We start from the raw sequence: 19379 nt of genomic DNA on the forward strand, positions 1-19379 counted from the left end.
TGGTATTGCTGTTCTTTTATAAGCAAGGACCTGCATTCATGCTGGGCCCTCATATTCAGTTCTTGGGTCAGGGGTCTGGTGACTAAAGTAACTTGCCCCCCCCCCAACCCACCTATGAGGATATCTGAATAGAATCTGCTCCTAAAATCCCTTTGGCCCCCGTTCTGTCTCTCTTGTCCTCCAGATGGATGTCTCTCAGCTGAGAGCGCTCACCTCAGTTCAGTTTGTGTCTGTAGCACCTGATCTCCCCCAGGAGGCACATCCCATTCTAGGCTCCAGTCTCTCTCACAATCTGCCCTGTCCCTCTGGTGGGGCGGGGATTCTTGTGTGATCAAGTACATATACACATCATGGAATTACAATCTATCCCAACATTTGCAAGGTCAGGTCCTTTATCATTCGGATCTTCCGATACTGCTTCTGTTGATTTTCCTTAATGCTGTTTTGCTTGGTGAGTCAGAACTAGCTGAACACAGTTGCTCTGATGCTAACAGAAAGATATTCTGCTCGGATTATTCTTAGTGAACTGGAAGATCGTGATATTCTTCTGTAAAATGAACACTGTGATGGCTGAGCATATTTGTGACGTAGCCAGCCTGCTAGTCTGCCAATAAACCCAAGTGGGTATCACTACAGTGCTCCCATCAGGGAGGAGCTAAGTGCATTGCTCATTGAGTCATATTCTCCTTGCCTCAAATACTGTCTAGAAGTAAACCTCTTTGGAGGCCAGTGTTAACTCCTTCAGGTTATTAGGAAGCTTAGCAGTGTTTAGCAAACTGTTTTGCCCACTGAAGAAGAAACCTGTTTACACTGGTGATATTCAGGCGGCTGAGGGATGCACTGGAAGGTCAGTAAAAGGTGAGCTGGAACTTAGACTTTAAAGATTCCTGCTAAGATCCACAGTGTATTAATTTTGAGGAAGAAGCTAAAAATCTTGAATATAATCAGAAGCAAAGAAGGAGTTCAGAATGGTGGTTTTTCAGTAAGAGAGTCACTTATTTATACAGCAAAGGCAGCCAACTCTGTTAGAAAATACTTCAGAGATGACTAAGAATGTTAACATGAAGCCAAGACTATTTTGAGGTGGATCCTAGAATTGAGAGCTGGCGTGTAAAAGGTTCTATTAGAAAGATTCTGAATTCTCAAGTAGAAATCAGTCTGGACTTCCCAAATATTTTCTCTTTTCTTGACAGTAAACACACTCCTCAGGAAAGCAGTTTAGTTCATCTGAACTTAGAGTGCCCAACACAGAAGATCAAATCAAAACAACTTCAGCTGTCCCCAAGACTTGTAAATGAATGGTGTGCAGTGTATCTTGTCCTTGCTGTTCTTGGAGTTTCTGAGGGGTGCTTTTGCAAAATTGAGTGGCAAATCCAAACAGACAGGTATATTGTAATTTATACTAAATGGATTCACAAGTCAAGTCATGTGAACAGAATGATATGAACCTTGCCTTTTATGCTTAACATCTTTTCCTGCTTCAGTTTGCTTTTAATCATGAAGTACACTTTTTCCAGTATAAATGAAACCTTGTAATGATAAGAAAAACAAAGGTTTCAAAAGCTATAAAGAAGGAAAAAGCAAACCCACCCAAAGTCCTAGCATCCAGAAGCAATGTGATCTGCTGTTGATATGGGTTCCTCACTTCTTCCCAAGTCACATTTTTTGGTTCTATATATACATACCATTTATATCTGGCTTCACATTTTTACGTAACTTCTAAACTTAAGCATTTTTCAAGCTATTGACAACTCTGTGGATACATTTTAATGATTATATAATGATATGCAGTTTACTTATTCAGCTAATGAACATTTAGTTTCAATTTTCCCCCCACAGTTGTCAGTCAGGCTGCAATGAATATGTTTGTTCTTTACCCCTCTTTGGCATCTAGCTGAGAATGCATTCTGATAGTAACACCCCCTCTGATTCTGTTTCAGTAAGAATGTTTACAATGTAACTAGCATTTATTCTTTCCATTTAGCTTTCTTTAAAAAAAAATGGCATAGCTAAAAGAGTATAGGTTTTCTTGCTACAAACATGAAAAGAAACCGAACAATATCCCATGCTATCGGATATCCTCTGGGCTCATCTATGGCTTAATATTCCTTTACAATCCCACGTGACTACAGGCTGGAGGTATCCTGTAAGAAATCAATCCTATAGAATTCACACAGGTAAGTCTACTATAAAAAAAGAACCGGCGGCACCTGGGTGGCTCAGTCCGTTGAGCATCCAACTCTTAATTTTGGCTCGGGTCATGATCTCATGGTTCAGTTCGTGAGTTCGAGCCTGCGTGGGGCCATATGCTGACATTGTGGAGCCTGCTTAAGCTTCTCCCTCTCTCTCTGCCCCTCCCTGGCTCGCACTCTGTCTCTCTCAAAATAAATAAAATTGAAAAAGAAAAAAGAACTGTGCTTTATTACCTACTACAAACAACATAGCACAGAAAGAGCTAAAGAATGTTTGAGGAGAGGAGCACTATAGTACTTTAGGAACATAGCCTTTTATTAAGGAACAAGTGCAGCTAATGTCATGCAAATTACTCTGAACTACTATGTTTTAGGATATAGTCCACATAATTTAATTTTCATAATGGATTGAGCTGTTTATTCCTTTGAAATGAAAAAGAAATCTCATTATGAACCTGTGAACCATTCTGAAGAAAATACAAAAACAAAAGTGACCTTTAATGTCCTTTTTAAGTCTGAAGTTCTGTGAAAACAGTAAGGTTAGGAAATGACCTGTGTTTTAATGAACAAAATGTTTGAAATGATACTAAAAATTTCTAAGTGATCTAATTCTGAATCCAACAGGATTCCAAGTTTTGATGGTTTTCCCTCAAATTTCTTCACATCTGTCTATTCTTTTTGCCCCCTCCTCCAAGCTCCCATATCAGGTACTGCTTTTTGCCTCGAAATCCATATAAAGACTTACAAATCCTATGTGTGCACCACTGTATGAATATTAATACACTATAAAGTTACACAAAAAGAAATGAAAAGGCATAAAGTTAAATACAAATACAAATATTTGAGAACTGCTGGATTTGATAATGGCGTTGAATGGATATTAATTTCACTTGTATGTAAGTTTCTTCCTTGTTTATAGAAAATATACACTGATGTACTTAGAGGTAAAGGGATATCATATCTGCAACATACAATCAAATGGTTTGAAAAGACATATACAGAGAAAATAAAGAAGGTGGTAAGACAAATGAAATAAAATATTGACAACTGGGGGAGGGGTTAGGTGAAGGGCACTTGTTTTGTAGATTTTGAAATTATTTCAAAATAAAAAGTTTTAAAAGTGTGTGTGTATGTGTGTGTGTATAAAGTTGAAGTATATCTTCTTGCCTCCAGCGGATGGCCTTGCACACCCCTTGGGTTCTACCTTCCAATCTGGGATCAGCTGGCCCAGAGTCTAGTAACAATGTCCACATTGGTCTCTTGGCCTCTTTTCGCCCTCTTTTTATCGAATCTCAACCCGTCTGTCAGTGACCTTCCTAAAGTATAAGTCTGATGATGTTACTCACCTTCTTTAAAATCCTCTGTGATTCCAAATTGTCAAGAGAACCAAGAAGACTACTAGGTTATCACAGGAGGCTTTTCATTGTTTGGTCCCATTCTTCGTTAATGGCCTATGTTGCAGCCACAGGAACTACTCCTCGCATTTGTAGTTGTTATTGCAAATAGTGTTTCTTCTCACTGGAATGGTCTTCCTTTGTCTGCCTTTTCTACTCCTCTTTAAACTCAAAATTTTATCTTCTGGAGTCACTGCTGACCTTGCAGTCAGCCACTTCCCCCATAGCAGCAATTTAATTGCATTTTAGTTATTTACTCTATGAGTTTAAGTCTATCCAGTTGCTAGAGACTAGTGACTGGTCATACTCTTCTCAGGATCTGTTGCCACCTGGTTGATTATGACAGAACAATGCATGGCGTGTAGCGGTGAAAGCCCGTGGGATAAATGAATGAACAGAAACCTACCCCAAAACTTCCGCAGAAGACTTTACATGTTCTGCCTGGTGGCACATACAGCTTTACAAAGAGATCTGCTTAAGGAAGGGGATGCCCTTTATCCAAGATCAAATACTCAATGTCTGGGGATAGAATCCTGAATTTAAACTCACACTACGATTAGCAACAGGACTGGTAAAATGACCCAGTGCCCAGCAACCCTGACTGCTGTGTAGACGATAACTGGATTATGATGGTTATTTACATTGAACTTTGACCTGTGGCGGTTGTATGAAGTACAAGGTTTTCAGTCAATTGGTGCTTGCAGCTGACTCTTAGTAAGTCTTTCTAATCTTTAAGAGGTTTACTTTTATTTCAATTTCATTTAAACCCGCTAAAATTAATGGGGTGCCTGCGTGACTCAGTTGGTTAAGCATCCAACCGTTGATTTCGGCTCAGGTCATGATCTCACAGGTTCGTGAGTTTGAGCCCCACATCAGGCTCTGCGCTGACAGTGCAGAGCCTGCTTGGGATTCTCTCTCTCTCTCTCTCTCTCTCTCTCTGCCCCTCCCTCTCTCTCTCTCTCAAAATAAATAAACTTCAAAAAAATTTTAAATGAACTTTCTAAAATTAAAATTTTATTAATGTCTCATCTAGTAGTTAATATGAGTTTTCTCCTTTAAGTTACAACGTAGTGTTGTATTTATTTATTGCCTGATTTTCGACCATTCTTGCATTCCTTTACCAAGCCTTCCTCGGTCAAGACACTATTCTGATGGGAATGTATTATATCTACTAACATTTCATCTGCTGTTCCGTAGTTACATTCGTAAAAGGCATCTGTTGTTTACATGTAAATATTAAGCCGTGTAACTCTTCATTATGTTTTAGAAATCATTCCAAGAAGACATTGAGTCAAACTTCCCTCAAAGATGGAATTCTGATAATGGAAGTTCTAGTAGTTCTACCAAGTCCGAAATCATGATAGCTAACATTTATTAAGTGCTTATTTTGTGCCACTCTTTTAACTGCTTTGTATTTATTAACCCATTCACATCCTATTGCATTCATATGAAACAGAAGTTATTATCCCCACCTTGTGGTTGAGGAACCGAGACCCAGGGATGCAAAGTACTCAGGGTCCCAGGGTGGTAAATGGTCGAGTCAGGATTTGACTCAGGCATTCTGGCTCCAGAGCCTCTAATTCTTCAGCCAGTATGCAGTATTCCCCAGCATGATACTGGGGAAAACACAAACGCCAACAATTATTTGTTCACAGAATCTGATATAATCATTGTTAACATAATTGAGTAAACAGCGTAGAATTTACATGAAAAATACCATAACTACATATCCTCTATTATTATTGTAACCTAAATTGGGGAATAACTGTACTGAACTATTTAAAAACTTAAATATTACCAAAGTAACTATTTTTTTTTTCTTTTCAGCAATCTCGACACAGAAGAACTATGTGGTAAGTTGTGTTGGGGGAGGGGGAGGCAGTCAAACTCACTACTTGCTTTAGAATGAAAAAGAACGCCATCTTATATAAATTTCTATATACCCTAAAATTAATGTCCTAGATTAGGAATTTGGGAATATAAAAGATAATTGAGATCTCAAAGGATTTATCTTAACTGAGTTTTACTCAAGCATGTTTTTCATTGCAGAAAGAGTTGGGACTCAATTTGTGCATGGAGGAGAGTTATTTTGTTTGCATTTGGTACAATTAGTTTCATAGTAGAAAACTCTCCACTAGTTTGAATATATTTTTAAATTGGTGTTTAATACAACTTCATTATTCTTTTCAAATAGATTGCAAGACTGACCCCCCTTGACATGTAAAAAAACTCTGTCCCATACCTGCCTAAACAGTTTTGGAGTTTTAAATGTCACTTGCAAAACAAGTTTCAATGGAGAGAGGAATTTCTACAGATTCTTGATTTAATAGCCTCTTCTATTATTTTCTTCATCTTTGTGGTTGGAAACAAAAGTCAAAGGCTAGGACTGTGGGAAGGCAAATATTTCTGAGATTTATCTTTTGTTTTGAGTAAATTGTGGAGCACTGTGAGACTATTCAGTGTGAAACAGCCATTTTTCTCTGAACACTGGAAGGTTTTAAGCTTTGTGTTTTAAGATAAATATATAACACCTTGTCCAAGTTTGAGTTTATTGTCTAGGCTTCTTAGAAATAATTTTATAGATGATATTCTTTGAAACTCTTAATTGAAGTCATAAACACTTCCTGAATATCTTATAATCCTTATAAATTTGAAGTTTACCAAATCATCACGTAGTCCATTTTACAATATTCAAGAGTGGTTATCTTCCATTTCATCAAAAATGGTAGAGCGACACCAAGTGAGGATATGCCAAGACAATATATCAGAATACAAGCTTTCAAGAAAAGAACTCAGGACAACACAAATATGATAATCACCAACCATGAGCTTTCAAATTTTCCAATGGTCATAAAAAACTCTATTTCCGGGGCGCCTGGGTGGCTCAGTCGGTTAAGCGTCCGACTTCAGCTCAGGTCACGATCTCGCGGTCCGTGAGTTCGAGCCCCACGTCAGGCTCTGGGCTGATGGCTCAGAGCCTGGAGCCTGCTTCCGATTCTGTGTCTCCCTCTCTCTCTGCCCCTCCCCCATTCATGCTCTGTCTCTCTCTGTCTCAAAAATAAAGAAAACTTAAAAAAAAAAAAAAAACAACTCTATTTCCTGTTCCTGTATTGTGTCTATCTTGTATTCCGTGAGAAGAATCCAGCTGAAAAGCAAGCTGTTTATGCAGAAGCAAGGTATCTCGGTACTAAAGCAGTTCATGTTTTGTTAGTTATGAAACACTAACAGAGAAAAACGGAGGAAATCCTGACATGCTTTTACACATAATCAAACCATGATCTGTCCACACATGGGTATTAAACTGTGCCAAGGAGGCAAAAGGGCCCGTGGGGACCCTGGCCACCAGGCTTTCTAAAGAACAGCAATCACGATCAAGGTCAAGTTGTGATCCATTCTCATCCATGGGCAGATGGTCCCTGCCAGTGAAGTGGAGAGATGGAGTAGGGAAATAGAGAAGATTATGTCAATAATTTTGTGAGGTTGGGAGACCCATTTCTAGATAGGTTAGGCCAAAATAAGGATTTCCTCAAATCATCCACTTAATTCTTTTTGTTGTCTATTTAACTTTGCTTAGTTAGGCATGGCTCATGAGAAAGCAAACTGTTAAAAGGGCTTTTAAGATGAAGACATTTAGTGGCTCTTATTTGCTATGTTGCTTATGTATTGTCATCAAAGAGTATTACATTATCCTCTCCGTGTAATTGTGTATCTTCACTTAATCCGCTACAAAAAAAAGTTTAATTTGTCTTCTATAATAATAGAACTCGATTAGAAACCTACTCTGTACTTAGAAAAAGCTTTGGTTATGAATTTCCCCATAGTTAAGGAACTAGTATATGGGGTTTTAATGCAACCAAATTGCTCTGTATTTTTAAACCCAGTGATTGCAGTCCCAATTGTGTGTTATAATCCTCCCCCTCTCTGCTCAAGAATATGCATTTTAATTTCCAGAGTATAGTTTCGTGTCTTGTTATTTTGTAAATATAAAGTAAATATTTAAGTTGGATTCTAATCAAAACCAAATGCTTCAGTACACGCAAGTAAAATCTGTCGACTCACATCCCGAGCAAATTTGCCCTGGTGCATGGGAGGGATGACATTTGATTGGCATGAAAAATAGATTTCCTGTGCTCTTTCAGGGAAGCCAGTTAAAAGGTCCAGGTATCTAACAACTTTCATTCTGTTGCTTTTACTTAGTTAACTAAATTATAGACCTAGAAATCAAAATATGTTAAAGTATTGCTTTATTTTAGTTATGAAAATAATACCTAACTGGTTTTTAAATTTTAGCAATACAGACTTACATTGGCATGTAAGACAAAATGTCAGCCTCCCCCCTTCTCTCTCTCTGTGTCTCTCTGTCTCTTTCTCTGTCTCTGTCTCTCCTTTTGCCTGATAGTGACCTCCACTGCTAACTGCTTGGAGCATATCCTTCCAGATACTCTTATGCCTGCATTGACATTGACAAATATACTTTGATAGATAAGTCAACATCCATCACCACACACAGTTCTTGTCTTGTAATGAGAACTTGTAAGATGTATTCGCTTAGCAACTTTCAAATATGTAACACAGTATTACTAACTACAGTTACTGCCTTGTATATTACCCCCCATGACTGACCTTTAAGATCTACATTCTACTTACTTTGCGTTTCATTTGTTCTTTTTCCAATTCCTTGAGGTGCAAAGATTATTATTATTTGAGATCTTTCTTGTTTCTTGATGTAGGTAGCATTTAACTCTATGAACTTCCCTTTTAGAACTGCTTTTGCTGCATCCCATAAGTTTTGGTATTCTTGTATTTTCACTGTTATTTGTCTCAAGTTATTTTTTTTGTGTTCTCTTTTTTCTTCTTTGATTCATGGTTGTTCAAGAGAGAGTTGTTTAATCTCCACAGATTTGTGAATTTTCCAGTTTTCATCTTGTAATTTCTAGTTTTACATCATTGTGGTCAGATGAGATGCTTGATATGATTTCAGTCTTCTTAAATTTATTAAGGCTTGTTTTGTGACCTAACATCTAATCTATCCTGGGGAATGTTCATTGTGTACTTGAGAAGAGTTTGTATTCTGTTGCTTTTGGATGGAATGTTCTGTGTGTGTGTGTGTGTGTGTGTGTGTGTGTGTGTGTGGTCTATCTAGTCGAATGTGTCATTTAAGGCCATTGTTTCTTTATTGATTTCTCTGTTTGGATGATCTGTCTATCGATATAAGTGGCATATTAAAGTCTCTTACTATATTGTATTGTCTATTTCTCTCTTTAGATCTGTTAATATATGCTTTATATATTTATGTGCTCCTGTGTTATGTGCCTGTATATTTACAAATGTAATATCCTTCTGGTGGATTGGCCCTTTACTGTTACATAATAACCTTCTTTGTCTCTTTTTATAATCTTTGTCTTAAAGTCTGTTTTATCTGATCTAAGTATACCTACTTCAGCTTTCTTTTGGTTTCTAATTGCATGTAAGATCTTTTTCTATCCCTTCGCTTTCAGTCTGTGTCCTTATATCTGAAATAAGTCTCTTGGTGGCAACAAAAGATTTTCAATCCATTCATCCACTCTGTCTTTTCACTGGAGAATTTAGTCCATTTACATTTAAGCTAAGGATTTATACATATATGCTTATTTATGTATCATTGGTTGTTTCCTGACTGTTTTGTAGTTCCTCTCTTTCTTTTTCTCTTGCTTTCTTCCTTTGTGACTTGATACTTTTCTGTAGTGGTATATTTCAATTTTTTCTTGGTGTGTGTGTGTGTGTGTGTGTGTGTGTGTGTGTGTGTGTACACCTAGTGTAGGTGGTTACCATGAGGCTTACATAAAACAATTTATAACAGTCTGTTTTAACTTAATAACAACTTAAGTTTGAACATGCTCTAAAGCTCTACATATTTTACTCGCTCACCTCCATGAAAATTTTTATGCTTTAGATATCCCAATTTGCATATTTTAATTTTGTGGTTCTAGTAAATTATTGTAATTATTATTTGAATACTTTTGTCTTTTAACCTTCATACTAGCTTTATAATCGATTAACCCACCACCTTTACATTAGATTATTTTGGATTTTACTATATGTTTACAGTTACCAGTGAGATTTACACTTTCATATGTATTCTCATTAATAATTAATTAGTACCCTTTCATTTCAGCTTAAAGCAGTCCCTTTCACATTTCTGCTAAGGCTGGTCTAGTGGTGATGAACTCCTTTTGGTTTTGCTGCTCTGGAAAACTGTTTATCTCTCCATTTCTGAAGGACAGTTTTCTGGGTTCTTGGACCATTGTCTGGCACAATGATCATGTGTATAACAGTTATTTGTTGGAATGTTTATTTCCCCTACCTGGTTGTAGGCTCCTTAAACAAGGCACTAAGTAAATGTTAAGTCCTGGAATGACTATATGAAACCTCACCATGATGAAGTGGAGATTGGGGATTCTCTCCTTTTATCTGTATTAAATGTCCTGGCTCTTTCGTCTGACTTCCCACTTTGAGTTCATTAGAGCCCCACTTGCCCTGGAACGTGCCCCTTACTAAGTTATAATACAATCTGAGTGACTTTGACCTGCACCTCCTCAAAATAACCCTTACACCTAAGCTCCTATCCGAGCTTAGGTGCTGCAGTTCTCTCTATTCTGAGAGTTATTTTCTTTGTGTCCCAGTGTATTGCTTAGGGAGTGATTTTTTTTCCCCCTAACTGCTTTGATAATTGAGATGAATGAGTGGATGAATAAAAGAAGGAAGGCACGAAGGCTAGATAGGTGTCAGCTCAGAAACCTTCCCATGTGTTTTATCAGCATGTGCCTTCATAAATCTAATTTCACAGTGGAAAGACCATTTATATTCTCTCCAGGGACCTTCATCAGTTAAGCCAGATATATTGTTCATGAAAATATTTTAGGAGGTGTTCCTTCTTGTTTTGTTTTTCTTAAACCTGATTTTTAAGCACCACATCCTATTTTCCACTTAATCTATTTCTGCATGCTTACATTTAAGATCCCCATTACAATCTTTTTTGAGTCTTTGTATATAAATAAGTAAAAATGTGCTAACAGCTTTACTTCTTTCCATTTTTCTTTACACGTTTTCCTTGTTGCAACTTAGTGTGGATTCTGTTCTGATAATAATTTTTTTAAATTGATTTTCTGTAGCCACATTAATTGCTTCCTACTTCATAAACGGTTTTATTCATTGATTGCAAATAATGGCATGGACAAGGTCAGACACGTTGGTCACCACTCAGAGAAAATCAATATCCTAGCCAAGAATTAAAATGTTACCGTCAACCAGGTATTTAAGGAGTATCTGCTTCCTTATTTATCTTCCAACTAATCCCTTCCTGGACGAACCTTTCTATGAGATGATATACACCACACATTTTTTAAGAACTACATCATCAGGAATGCATTTTCTTTTTGTCAAAAACATGCTGTGTGTTTTTAATCCATGTGTACACAAACCATAGTTTGACAGCCATAATCTAGAATTGATTTATTGCTCACCTGTGTTTATTTTTCTTCTCAGATGAGTTCTGCACACTTACTAATAAATCATTCAGTGGTACTCCCAATTTGTTATTAATATCAGTGTCAACAAATAATTCCATCTGGAGTATGAAATAAATTAAAGTTTCCATAAGACATGCTGAAATTTATCTCAGTGATTTCAAATAGCTTTATGTGGATTATGCTTGCCATTCTATTTGATTCCACAAATAGTTATGGCACACTAAGGAGAGGCAATAATAAACTACAGCTCATCCAATGATGAGTTCACAGGAATGGTGAGGGCTAATGATTTTCTAGTGACTGAAAGTTCTAGGTCTTTTCAGCGTATGACTTTCTATGAGTTTTGGTCAAGCTAGATCTCTCATTTCAGAAATACATAGATCTCTGTAAGTAAAGATGAGGTTTTGCATGTATCTCTCCTCTATTTCACCTTGTTTGGGAACCGTCTATATTCCATACTCTTAATTGTAACACCCAATGTATTATTTATTTCTGCCTACTGAAAATGTGGTAAATATACCTTTTGCTCCACCCAAATCGTGGAAAAAATAAATTATGACAGGAGTAGTACATGAGAGATGCCAAGAGGGCCATCTTAGTGTTTTGTAGCCTTATTAGTTCTTAGCCATGAGGAGAGCTTACCTTCCTTAAATGTTTCCCAGGAGAGATGATAAAATGTCATGTATTTTTTTTTCTGAAACTAATATCTTAATGCTTACTATAGTAATGTATGCTGTTGAGAATAGTTTTTATTGTGATAGTCTTGCCCATAGATCCAGATTCATTTTTTTCCCTATTGTAGGAAAAAGCATTTCTTCAAGGATAATTGTAACTGTTTAGGGTTTTTTTTTTTTTGAAATGAATATATTGACACCTTAGCCTCTTTTGAAAACCTTCCAGTTTTCAGTTATAACATGCAATTTGTTTTGCTCATTTATGGAATTAATCATCAGTTGATTTTGCTGTTCTTTAGGATACCTAAATGCAAACATTAACTTTTTTCAATATTCTTCCTTTTAGAATATTTTTCTCAGCACTTGGGTGAATATGAGAATGTACTAGCAGCACTTGAAGACCTAAATCTTTCCATCCTGAAGGCCATGGGCAAAACGAAAAAAGTAAGGAAATGTTGGTGCTTATTTTCTATAAAATCTCTTCTTTGAAAACATTTTCTTGGAAAATCACACCTGTTCCCTAATGTACCATAAAAGTATGTATTGATTTTTACCACCTACAACTTATTTTCTCGCTATTAAATGACCTATTGTAGTCATTCCAAAACGTGAGGTGCCAGATACTGTGCTTTTTGCTGAGGATACAAGGATACAAAGAGCTGTGCAAGCAGCTCTTACTCTGGTAAGGAGACGAGTGTGTGAACAAGCCATCGTTAGATAGCACAACAGAGGGCAGCACGAGATGGGACATGTGGTTCATGCTGGAGGCAATGACACCTGTGCAGTTGCAGATGAAGTTATAGCTAGGGAAAGGAGAAAGAGACACATGGAACAGCATGTACAAAGTCCCCGTGTTGGGAGCGGCATGGAGCAGGCACAGGGCATTCAAGGAAATTAAGATGGTCGGTAAGATTAAAGTCTAGAAAACTCAAGAGTGGCGTGATTTGAGATGAAACTGGTTTAGCAGAGAGGGGCCGTAGCTTTCATGATTTTGTTGGTGAACCTAAGGATGTAGACCTGCCTCCTAGATGTAAATAAATCAACCACATTTTAAGCAGAGATGTGGAAACTCATGCAGTCTTTTGAAAAGCCCATATAAGACTCAGCTTGGGATTAGGGTGGAGAAGGTGGGGAACAGAATCAGGAAGATGAATGAGGAGGCTAGTTCACTAACCCAGGCGAGAGATGTTGGTAGTTTAAAGGTATTGGCAGACAATATGGTGAAAGGGAAAATAATTGTACGTATGTTTGAGATCCTGTCAATAAAACTTGGAGGAGGATAGAATGTGGGGAATGGGAGAAGGATATGTCCAGCGTGAATCCTAGTTTTTCGCTGGTGTGCCTGGTGGTGGCACCACATAGACTGCTGAAAGAAGACCGGGTTTGAGGAAGTAAGCTCGTGAGTTCTATTTTAGACCTGTTGAATCTAAGCTCCCTTTGAGACATCTAAGGAAATTCAAGTAAACCATCGGATACAGAGATCTGTATCTGACAGGTGAAGTTTAGACTGGACATATGTTTGTGAATTGTCAACATTTGCACAAAGAACGTGAGTGACATCATGTGGGGAGAGAATATACAGTAAAACAAGAAGAGGACCTAACAGTGAGCTTTAAGGAACTGCAACTTTTGTGGGTGGGTGGGTGGAGGAGAATGAGTTGGGATGAGAAGGAGTGGGCAGAAAGAGGAGACGGAATCTGGGAGACTGTGGCATCCAGAAGTTGGGGAGGGTATTCCAATGAAGTACAGACTGGTCGATAGTGTTGACTGCTATGGAGGGGGCAAGAGATGAGAATTATATTTCCTGTTGGTAAATTAAAAACGATATTCTGGCATTTGAGGTACATAACAAGAAATGAGAATGTTTTTTCTAAATGTTTGTTTATTTATTTATTTATTTATTTATTTTTAAAATTTATTGTGAAATTGGTTTCCATACAACACTCAGTGCTCATCCCAACAGGTGCCCTCCTCAATACCCATCACCCACCCTCCCCTCCCTCCCACCCCCCATCAGCCCTCAGTTTGTCCTCAGTTTTTAAGAGTCTCTTATGCTTTGGCTCTCTCCTGTTCTAACCTCTTTTTTTTTTTTCTTTTTTCCTTCCCCTCCCCCATGGGTTTCTGTTAAGTTTCTCAGGATCCACATAAGAGTGAAACCATATGGTATCTGTCTTTCTCTGTATGGCTTTCTTCACTAGCATCACACTCTCCATTTCCATCCACGTTGCTACAAAGGGCCATATTTCATTCTTTCTCATTGCCACGTAGTACTCCATTGTGTATATAAACCACAATTTCTTTATCCATTCATCAGTTGATGGACATTTAGGCTCTTTCCATAATTTGGCTATTGTTGAGAGTGCTGCTATAAACATTGGGGTACAAGTGCCCCTATGCATCAGCACTCCTGTATCTCTTGGGTAAATTCCTAGTAGTGCTACTGCTGGGTCATAGGGTAGATCTATTTTTAATTTTCTGAGGAACCTCCACACTGTTTTCCAGAGTGGCTGCACCAATTTGCATTCCCACCAACAGTGCAAGAGGGTTCCTGTTTCTCCACATCCTCTCCAGCATCTATAGTCTCCTGATTTGTTCATTTTGGCCACTCTGACTGGCGTGAGGTGATATCTGAGTGTGGTTTTGATTTGTATTTCCCTGATGAGGAGTGACGTTGAGCGTCTTTTCATGTGCCTGTTGGCCATCTGGATGTCTTCTTTAGAGAAGTGTCTGTTCATGTTTTCTGCTCATTTCTTCACTGGATTATTTGTTTTTCCAGTGTGGAGTTTGGTGAGCTCTTTATAGATTTTGGATACTAGCCCTTTGTCCGATACGTCATTTGCAAATATCTTTTCCTATTCCGTTGGTTGCCTTTTAGTTTTGTTGATTGTTTCCTTTGCTGTACAGAAGCTTTTTATCTTCATGAGGTCCCAGTAGTTCATTTTTGCCTTTAATTCCCTTGCCTTTGGGAATGTGTCAAGTAAGAAATTGCTATGACTAAGGTCAAAGAGGTCTTTTCCTGCTTTCTCCTCTAGGGTTTTGATGGTTTCCTGTCTCACATTCAGGTCCTTTATCCATTTTGAGTTTATTTTTGTGAATGGTGTGAGAAAGTGGTCTAGTTTCAACTTTCTGCATGTTGCTGTCCTATTCTCCCAGCACCATTTGTTAAAGAGATTGTCTTTTTTCCATTGGATGTTCTTTCCTGCTTTGTCAAAGATTAGTTGGCCATAAATTTGTGGGTCTAGTTCTGGGGTATCTATTCTATTCCATTGGTTTATGTGTCTGTTTTTGTGCCAATACCATTCTGTCTTGATGATTATAATTTTGTAGTAGAGGCTAAAGTCTGGGATTGTGATGCCTCCTCCTTTGGTCTTCTTCAAAATTACTTTGGCTATTCGGGGCCTTTTGTGGTTCCATATGAATTTTAGGATTGCTTGTTCTAGCTTCGAGAAGAATGCTGGTGCAATTTTGATTGGGATTGCATTGAATGTGTAGATAGCTTTGGGTAGTATTGACATTTTGACAATATTTATTCTTCCAATCCATGAGCATGGAATGTTTTTCCATTTCTTTATATCTTCTTCAATTTCCTTCATAAGCTTTCTATAGTTTTCAGCATACAGATCTTTTACATCTTTGGTTAGATTTATCCCTAGATATTTTATGCTTCTTGGTGCAATTGTGAATGGGATCAGTTTCTTTATTTGTCTTTCTGTTGCTTCATTGTTAGTGTATAAGAATGCAACTGATTTCTGTACATTGATTTTGTATCCTGCAGCTTTGCTGAATTCATGTATCAGTTCTAGCAGACTTTTGGTGGAGTCTATCAGATTTTCCATGTATAATATCATGTCATCTGCAAAAAGTGAAAGCTTGACTTCATCTTTGCCAATTTGATGCCTTTGATTTCCTTTTGTTGTCTGATTGCTGATGCTAGAACTTCCAACACTATGTTAAACAAGAGCGGTGAGAGTGGACATCCCTGTCGTGTTCCTGATCTCAGGGAAAAAGCTCTCAGTTTTCCCCACTGAGGATGATGTTAGCTGTGGGCTTTTCATAAATGGCTTTTATGATCTTTAAGTATGTTCCTTCTATCCCGACTTTCTCGAGGGTTTTTATTAAGAAAGGTTGCTGGATTTTGTCAAAGGCCTTTTCTGCATCGATTGACAGGATCATATGGTTCTTATCTTTTCTTTTATTAATGTGATGTATCACGTTGATTGATTTGTGAATGTTGAACCAGCCCTGCATCCCAGGAATGAATCCCACTTGATCATGGTGAATAATTCTTTTTATATGCTGTTGAATTCGATTTGCTAGTATCTTATTGAGAATTTTTGCATCCATATTCATCAGGGACATTGGCCTGTAGTTCTCTTTTTTTACTGGGTCTCTGTCTGGTTTAGGAATCAAAGTAATGCTGGCTTCATAGAATGAATCTGGAAGTTTTCCTTCCCTTTCTATTTTTTGGAAAAGCTTGAGAAGGATAGGTATTATCTCTACTTTAAATGTCTGGTAGAATTCCCCAGGGAAGCCATCTGGTCCTGGACTCTTATTTGTTGGGAGATTTTTGATAACCGATTCAATTTCTTCGCTGGTTATGGGTCTGTTCAAGCTTTCTATTTCCTCCTGATTGAGTTTTGGAAGTGTGTGGGTGTTTAGGAATTTGTCTCTTTCTTCCAGGTTGTCCAGTTTGTTGGCATATAATTTTTCATAGTATTCCCTGATAATTGCTTGTATTTCTGAGGGATTGGTTATAATAATTCCATTTTCATTCATGATTTTACCTATTTGGGTCACTCCCTTTTCTTTTTGAGAAGCCTGGCTAGAGGTTTATTTTGTTTATTTTTTCAAAAAACTAACTCTTGGTTTCGTTGATCTGCTCTACCATTTTTTTAGATTCTATATTGTTTATTTCTGCTCTGATCTTTATTATTTCTCTTCTTCTGCTGGGTTTAGGCTGTCTTTGGTGTTCTGCTTCTATTTCCTTTAGGTGTGTTGTTAGGTTTTGTATTTGGGATTTTCCTTGTTTCTTGAGATAGGCCTGGATTGCAATGTATTTTCCTCTCAGGACTGCCTTCTATGCATGCCAAAGTGTTTGGATTGTTGTATTTTCATTTTTGTTTGTTTCCATATATTTTTTAATTTCTTCTCTAATTGCCTGGTTGACCCATTCATTCTTTAATAGGGTGTTCTTTAACCTCCATGGTTTTGGAGGTTTTCCAGACTTTTTCCTGTGGTTGATTTCAAGCTTCATAGCATTGTGGTCTGAAAGTATGCATGGTATAATTTCAATTCTTGTATACTTATGAAGGGCTGTTTTGTGACCCAGTATGTGATCTATCTTGGAGAAGGTTCCATGTGCACTCAAGAAGAAAGTATATTCTGTTGCTTTGGGATGCAGAGTTCTAAATATGTCTGTCAAGTCCATCTGATCCAATGTATCATTCAGGGCCCTTGTTTCTTTATTGACCGTGTGTCTAGATGATCTATCCATTTCTGTAAGTGGAGTGTTAAAGTCCCCTGCAATTACCACATTCTTATCAATAAGGTTGCTTATGTTTGTGAGTGATTGTTTTATATATTTGGGGGCTCCCGTATTCGGCGCATAGACATTTATAATTGTTAGCTCTTCCTCATGGATAGACCCTGTAATTATTATATAATGCCCTTGTTCATCTCTTGTTACAACCTTTAGTTTAAAGTCTAGTTTGTCTGATAAAAGTATGGCTACTCCAGCTTTCTTTTGACTTCCAGTAGCATGATAGATAGTTCTCCATCCCCTCACTTTCAATCTGAAGGTGTCCTCAGGTCTAAAATGAATCTCTTGTAGACAGCAAACAGATGGGTCTTGTTTTTTAATCCATTCTGATACCTATGTCTTTTGGTTGGCACATTTAGTCCATTTACGTTCAGTGTTATTATAGAAAGATACAGGTTTAGAGTCATTGTGATGTCTGTAGGTTTCATGCTTGTAGCGATGTCTCTGGTACGTTGTCTCACAGGATCCCCCTTAGGAACTCTTGTAGGGCTGGTTTAGTGGTGACGAATTCCTTCAGTTTTTGTTTGTTTGGGAAGACCTTTACCTCTCCTTCTATTCTAAATGACAGACTTGCTGGATAAAGGATTCTCAGCTGCATATTTTTTCCGTTCATCACATTGAAGATCTCCTGCCATTTCTTTCTGGCCTGCCAAGTTTCAGTAGAGAGATCCATCATGAGTCTTATAGGTCTCCCTTTATATGTTAGAACGCGTTTATCCCTAGCTGCTTTCAGAATTTTCTCTTTATCCTTGTATTTTGCCAGTTTGACTATGATATCTCGTGCAGAAGATCGATTCAAGTTACATCTGAAGGGAGTTCTCTGTGCCTCTTGGATTTCAATGCCTTTTTCCTTCCCCAGATCTGGGAAGTTCTCAGCTATGATTTCAAGTACACCTTCAGCACCTTTCCCTCTCTCTTCCTCCTCTGGAATACCAATTATGTGTAATTATTTCTCTTTAGTGCATCACTTAGTTCTCTAATTTTCCCCTCATACTCCTGGATTTTTTTATCTCTCTTTTTCTCTGCTTCTTCCTTTTCTATAATTTTATCTTCTAGTTCACCTATTCTCTCCTCTGCCTCTTCAATCCGAGCCATAGTTGTCTCCATTTTATTTTGCAGTTCATTGATAGCATTTTTTTAGCTCCTCCTGGCTATTCCTGAGTCCCTTGATCTCTGTAGCAATAGATTCTCTGCTGTCCTCTATACTGTTTTCAAGCCCAGAGATTAATTTTATGACTATTATTCTAAATTCACTTTCTGTTATATTGTTTAAATCATTTTTGATCAGTTCGTTACCTGTTGTTATTTCCTGGACGTTTTTCTGAAGGGAATTCTTCCGTTTCGTCATTTTGGATAGTCCCTGGAGTGGTGGGGGACTGCGGAGCACTTCCCCTGTGCTGTCTTGAATAACTTGCGTTGGTGGGCGGGGCCGCAGTCAGACCTGATGTCTGCCCCCAGCCCACCGCTGGGGCCACAGTCAGAGTGGTGTGTGCCTTCTCTTCCCCTCTCCTAGGGGCGGGATTCACTGTGGGGTGGCGTGGCCCGTCTGGGCTGCTTGCACACTGCCAGCCTGTGGTGCTGGGGATCTGGCGTATTAGCCGGGGTGGATCGGCAAGGTGCATGGGGTGGGGGTGGGGGGGGCAGGCTCAGCTCACTTTTCCTTAGGAGATCCGCTTCGGGAGGGCCCCTGCAGCACCGGGAGGGAGTCAGACCCCTCTGAGGGATGGATCCGCAGAAGCACAGCATTGGGTGTTTGCGCGGAGCAAGCAAGTTCCCTGGCAGGAACTGGTTCCCTTTGGGATTTTGTCTGGGGGATGGGCGAGGGAGATGGCGCTGGCAAGCGCCTTTGTTCCCCGCCAAGCTGAGCTCTGTCGTCCAGGGCTCAACAACTCTCCCTCCCATTGTCCTCCAGCCCTCCCGTTCTCTGAGCAGAGCTGTTAGCTTATAACCTTCCAGATGTCAAGTCCCTCTTGCTGTCGGAACACACTCCGTCCGGCCCCTCCGCTTTTGCCAGCCAGACTCGGGGGCTCTGATTGGCCGGCGGGCCGCCCCTCCGCCCCAGTTCCCTCCCG

The 19379-nt window shown here is 38.6% G+C and overlaps 1 protein-coding gene across 2 annotated transcripts in view; it reads left to right on the forward strand.

Annotated features, from left to right (window-relative positions):
- Window positions 1-19379, forward strand: part of NECAB1 (N-terminal EF-hand calcium binding protein 1) — a 192502-nt gene that overhangs the window by 76123 nt on the left and 97000 nt on the right. For both annotated transcript variants that reach the window (XM_042924254.1, XM_042924253.1), the window contains exons 4-5: window positions 5414-5439; window positions 12115-12212. In XM_042924254.1, the coding sequence (XP_042780188.1) occupies window positions 5414-5439; window positions 12115-12212 (124 nt within the window). The remainder of the gene's footprint in view (window positions 1-5413; window positions 5440-12114; window positions 12213-19379) is intronic.

Source organism: Panthera leo, chromosome F2 (genome assembly GCF_018350215.1).
Source record: "Panthera leo isolate Ple1 chromosome F2, P.leo_Ple1_pat1.1, whole genome shotgun sequence".
Lineage (NCBI taxonomy): Eukaryota > Metazoa > Chordata > Mammalia > Carnivora > Felidae > Panthera > Panthera leo.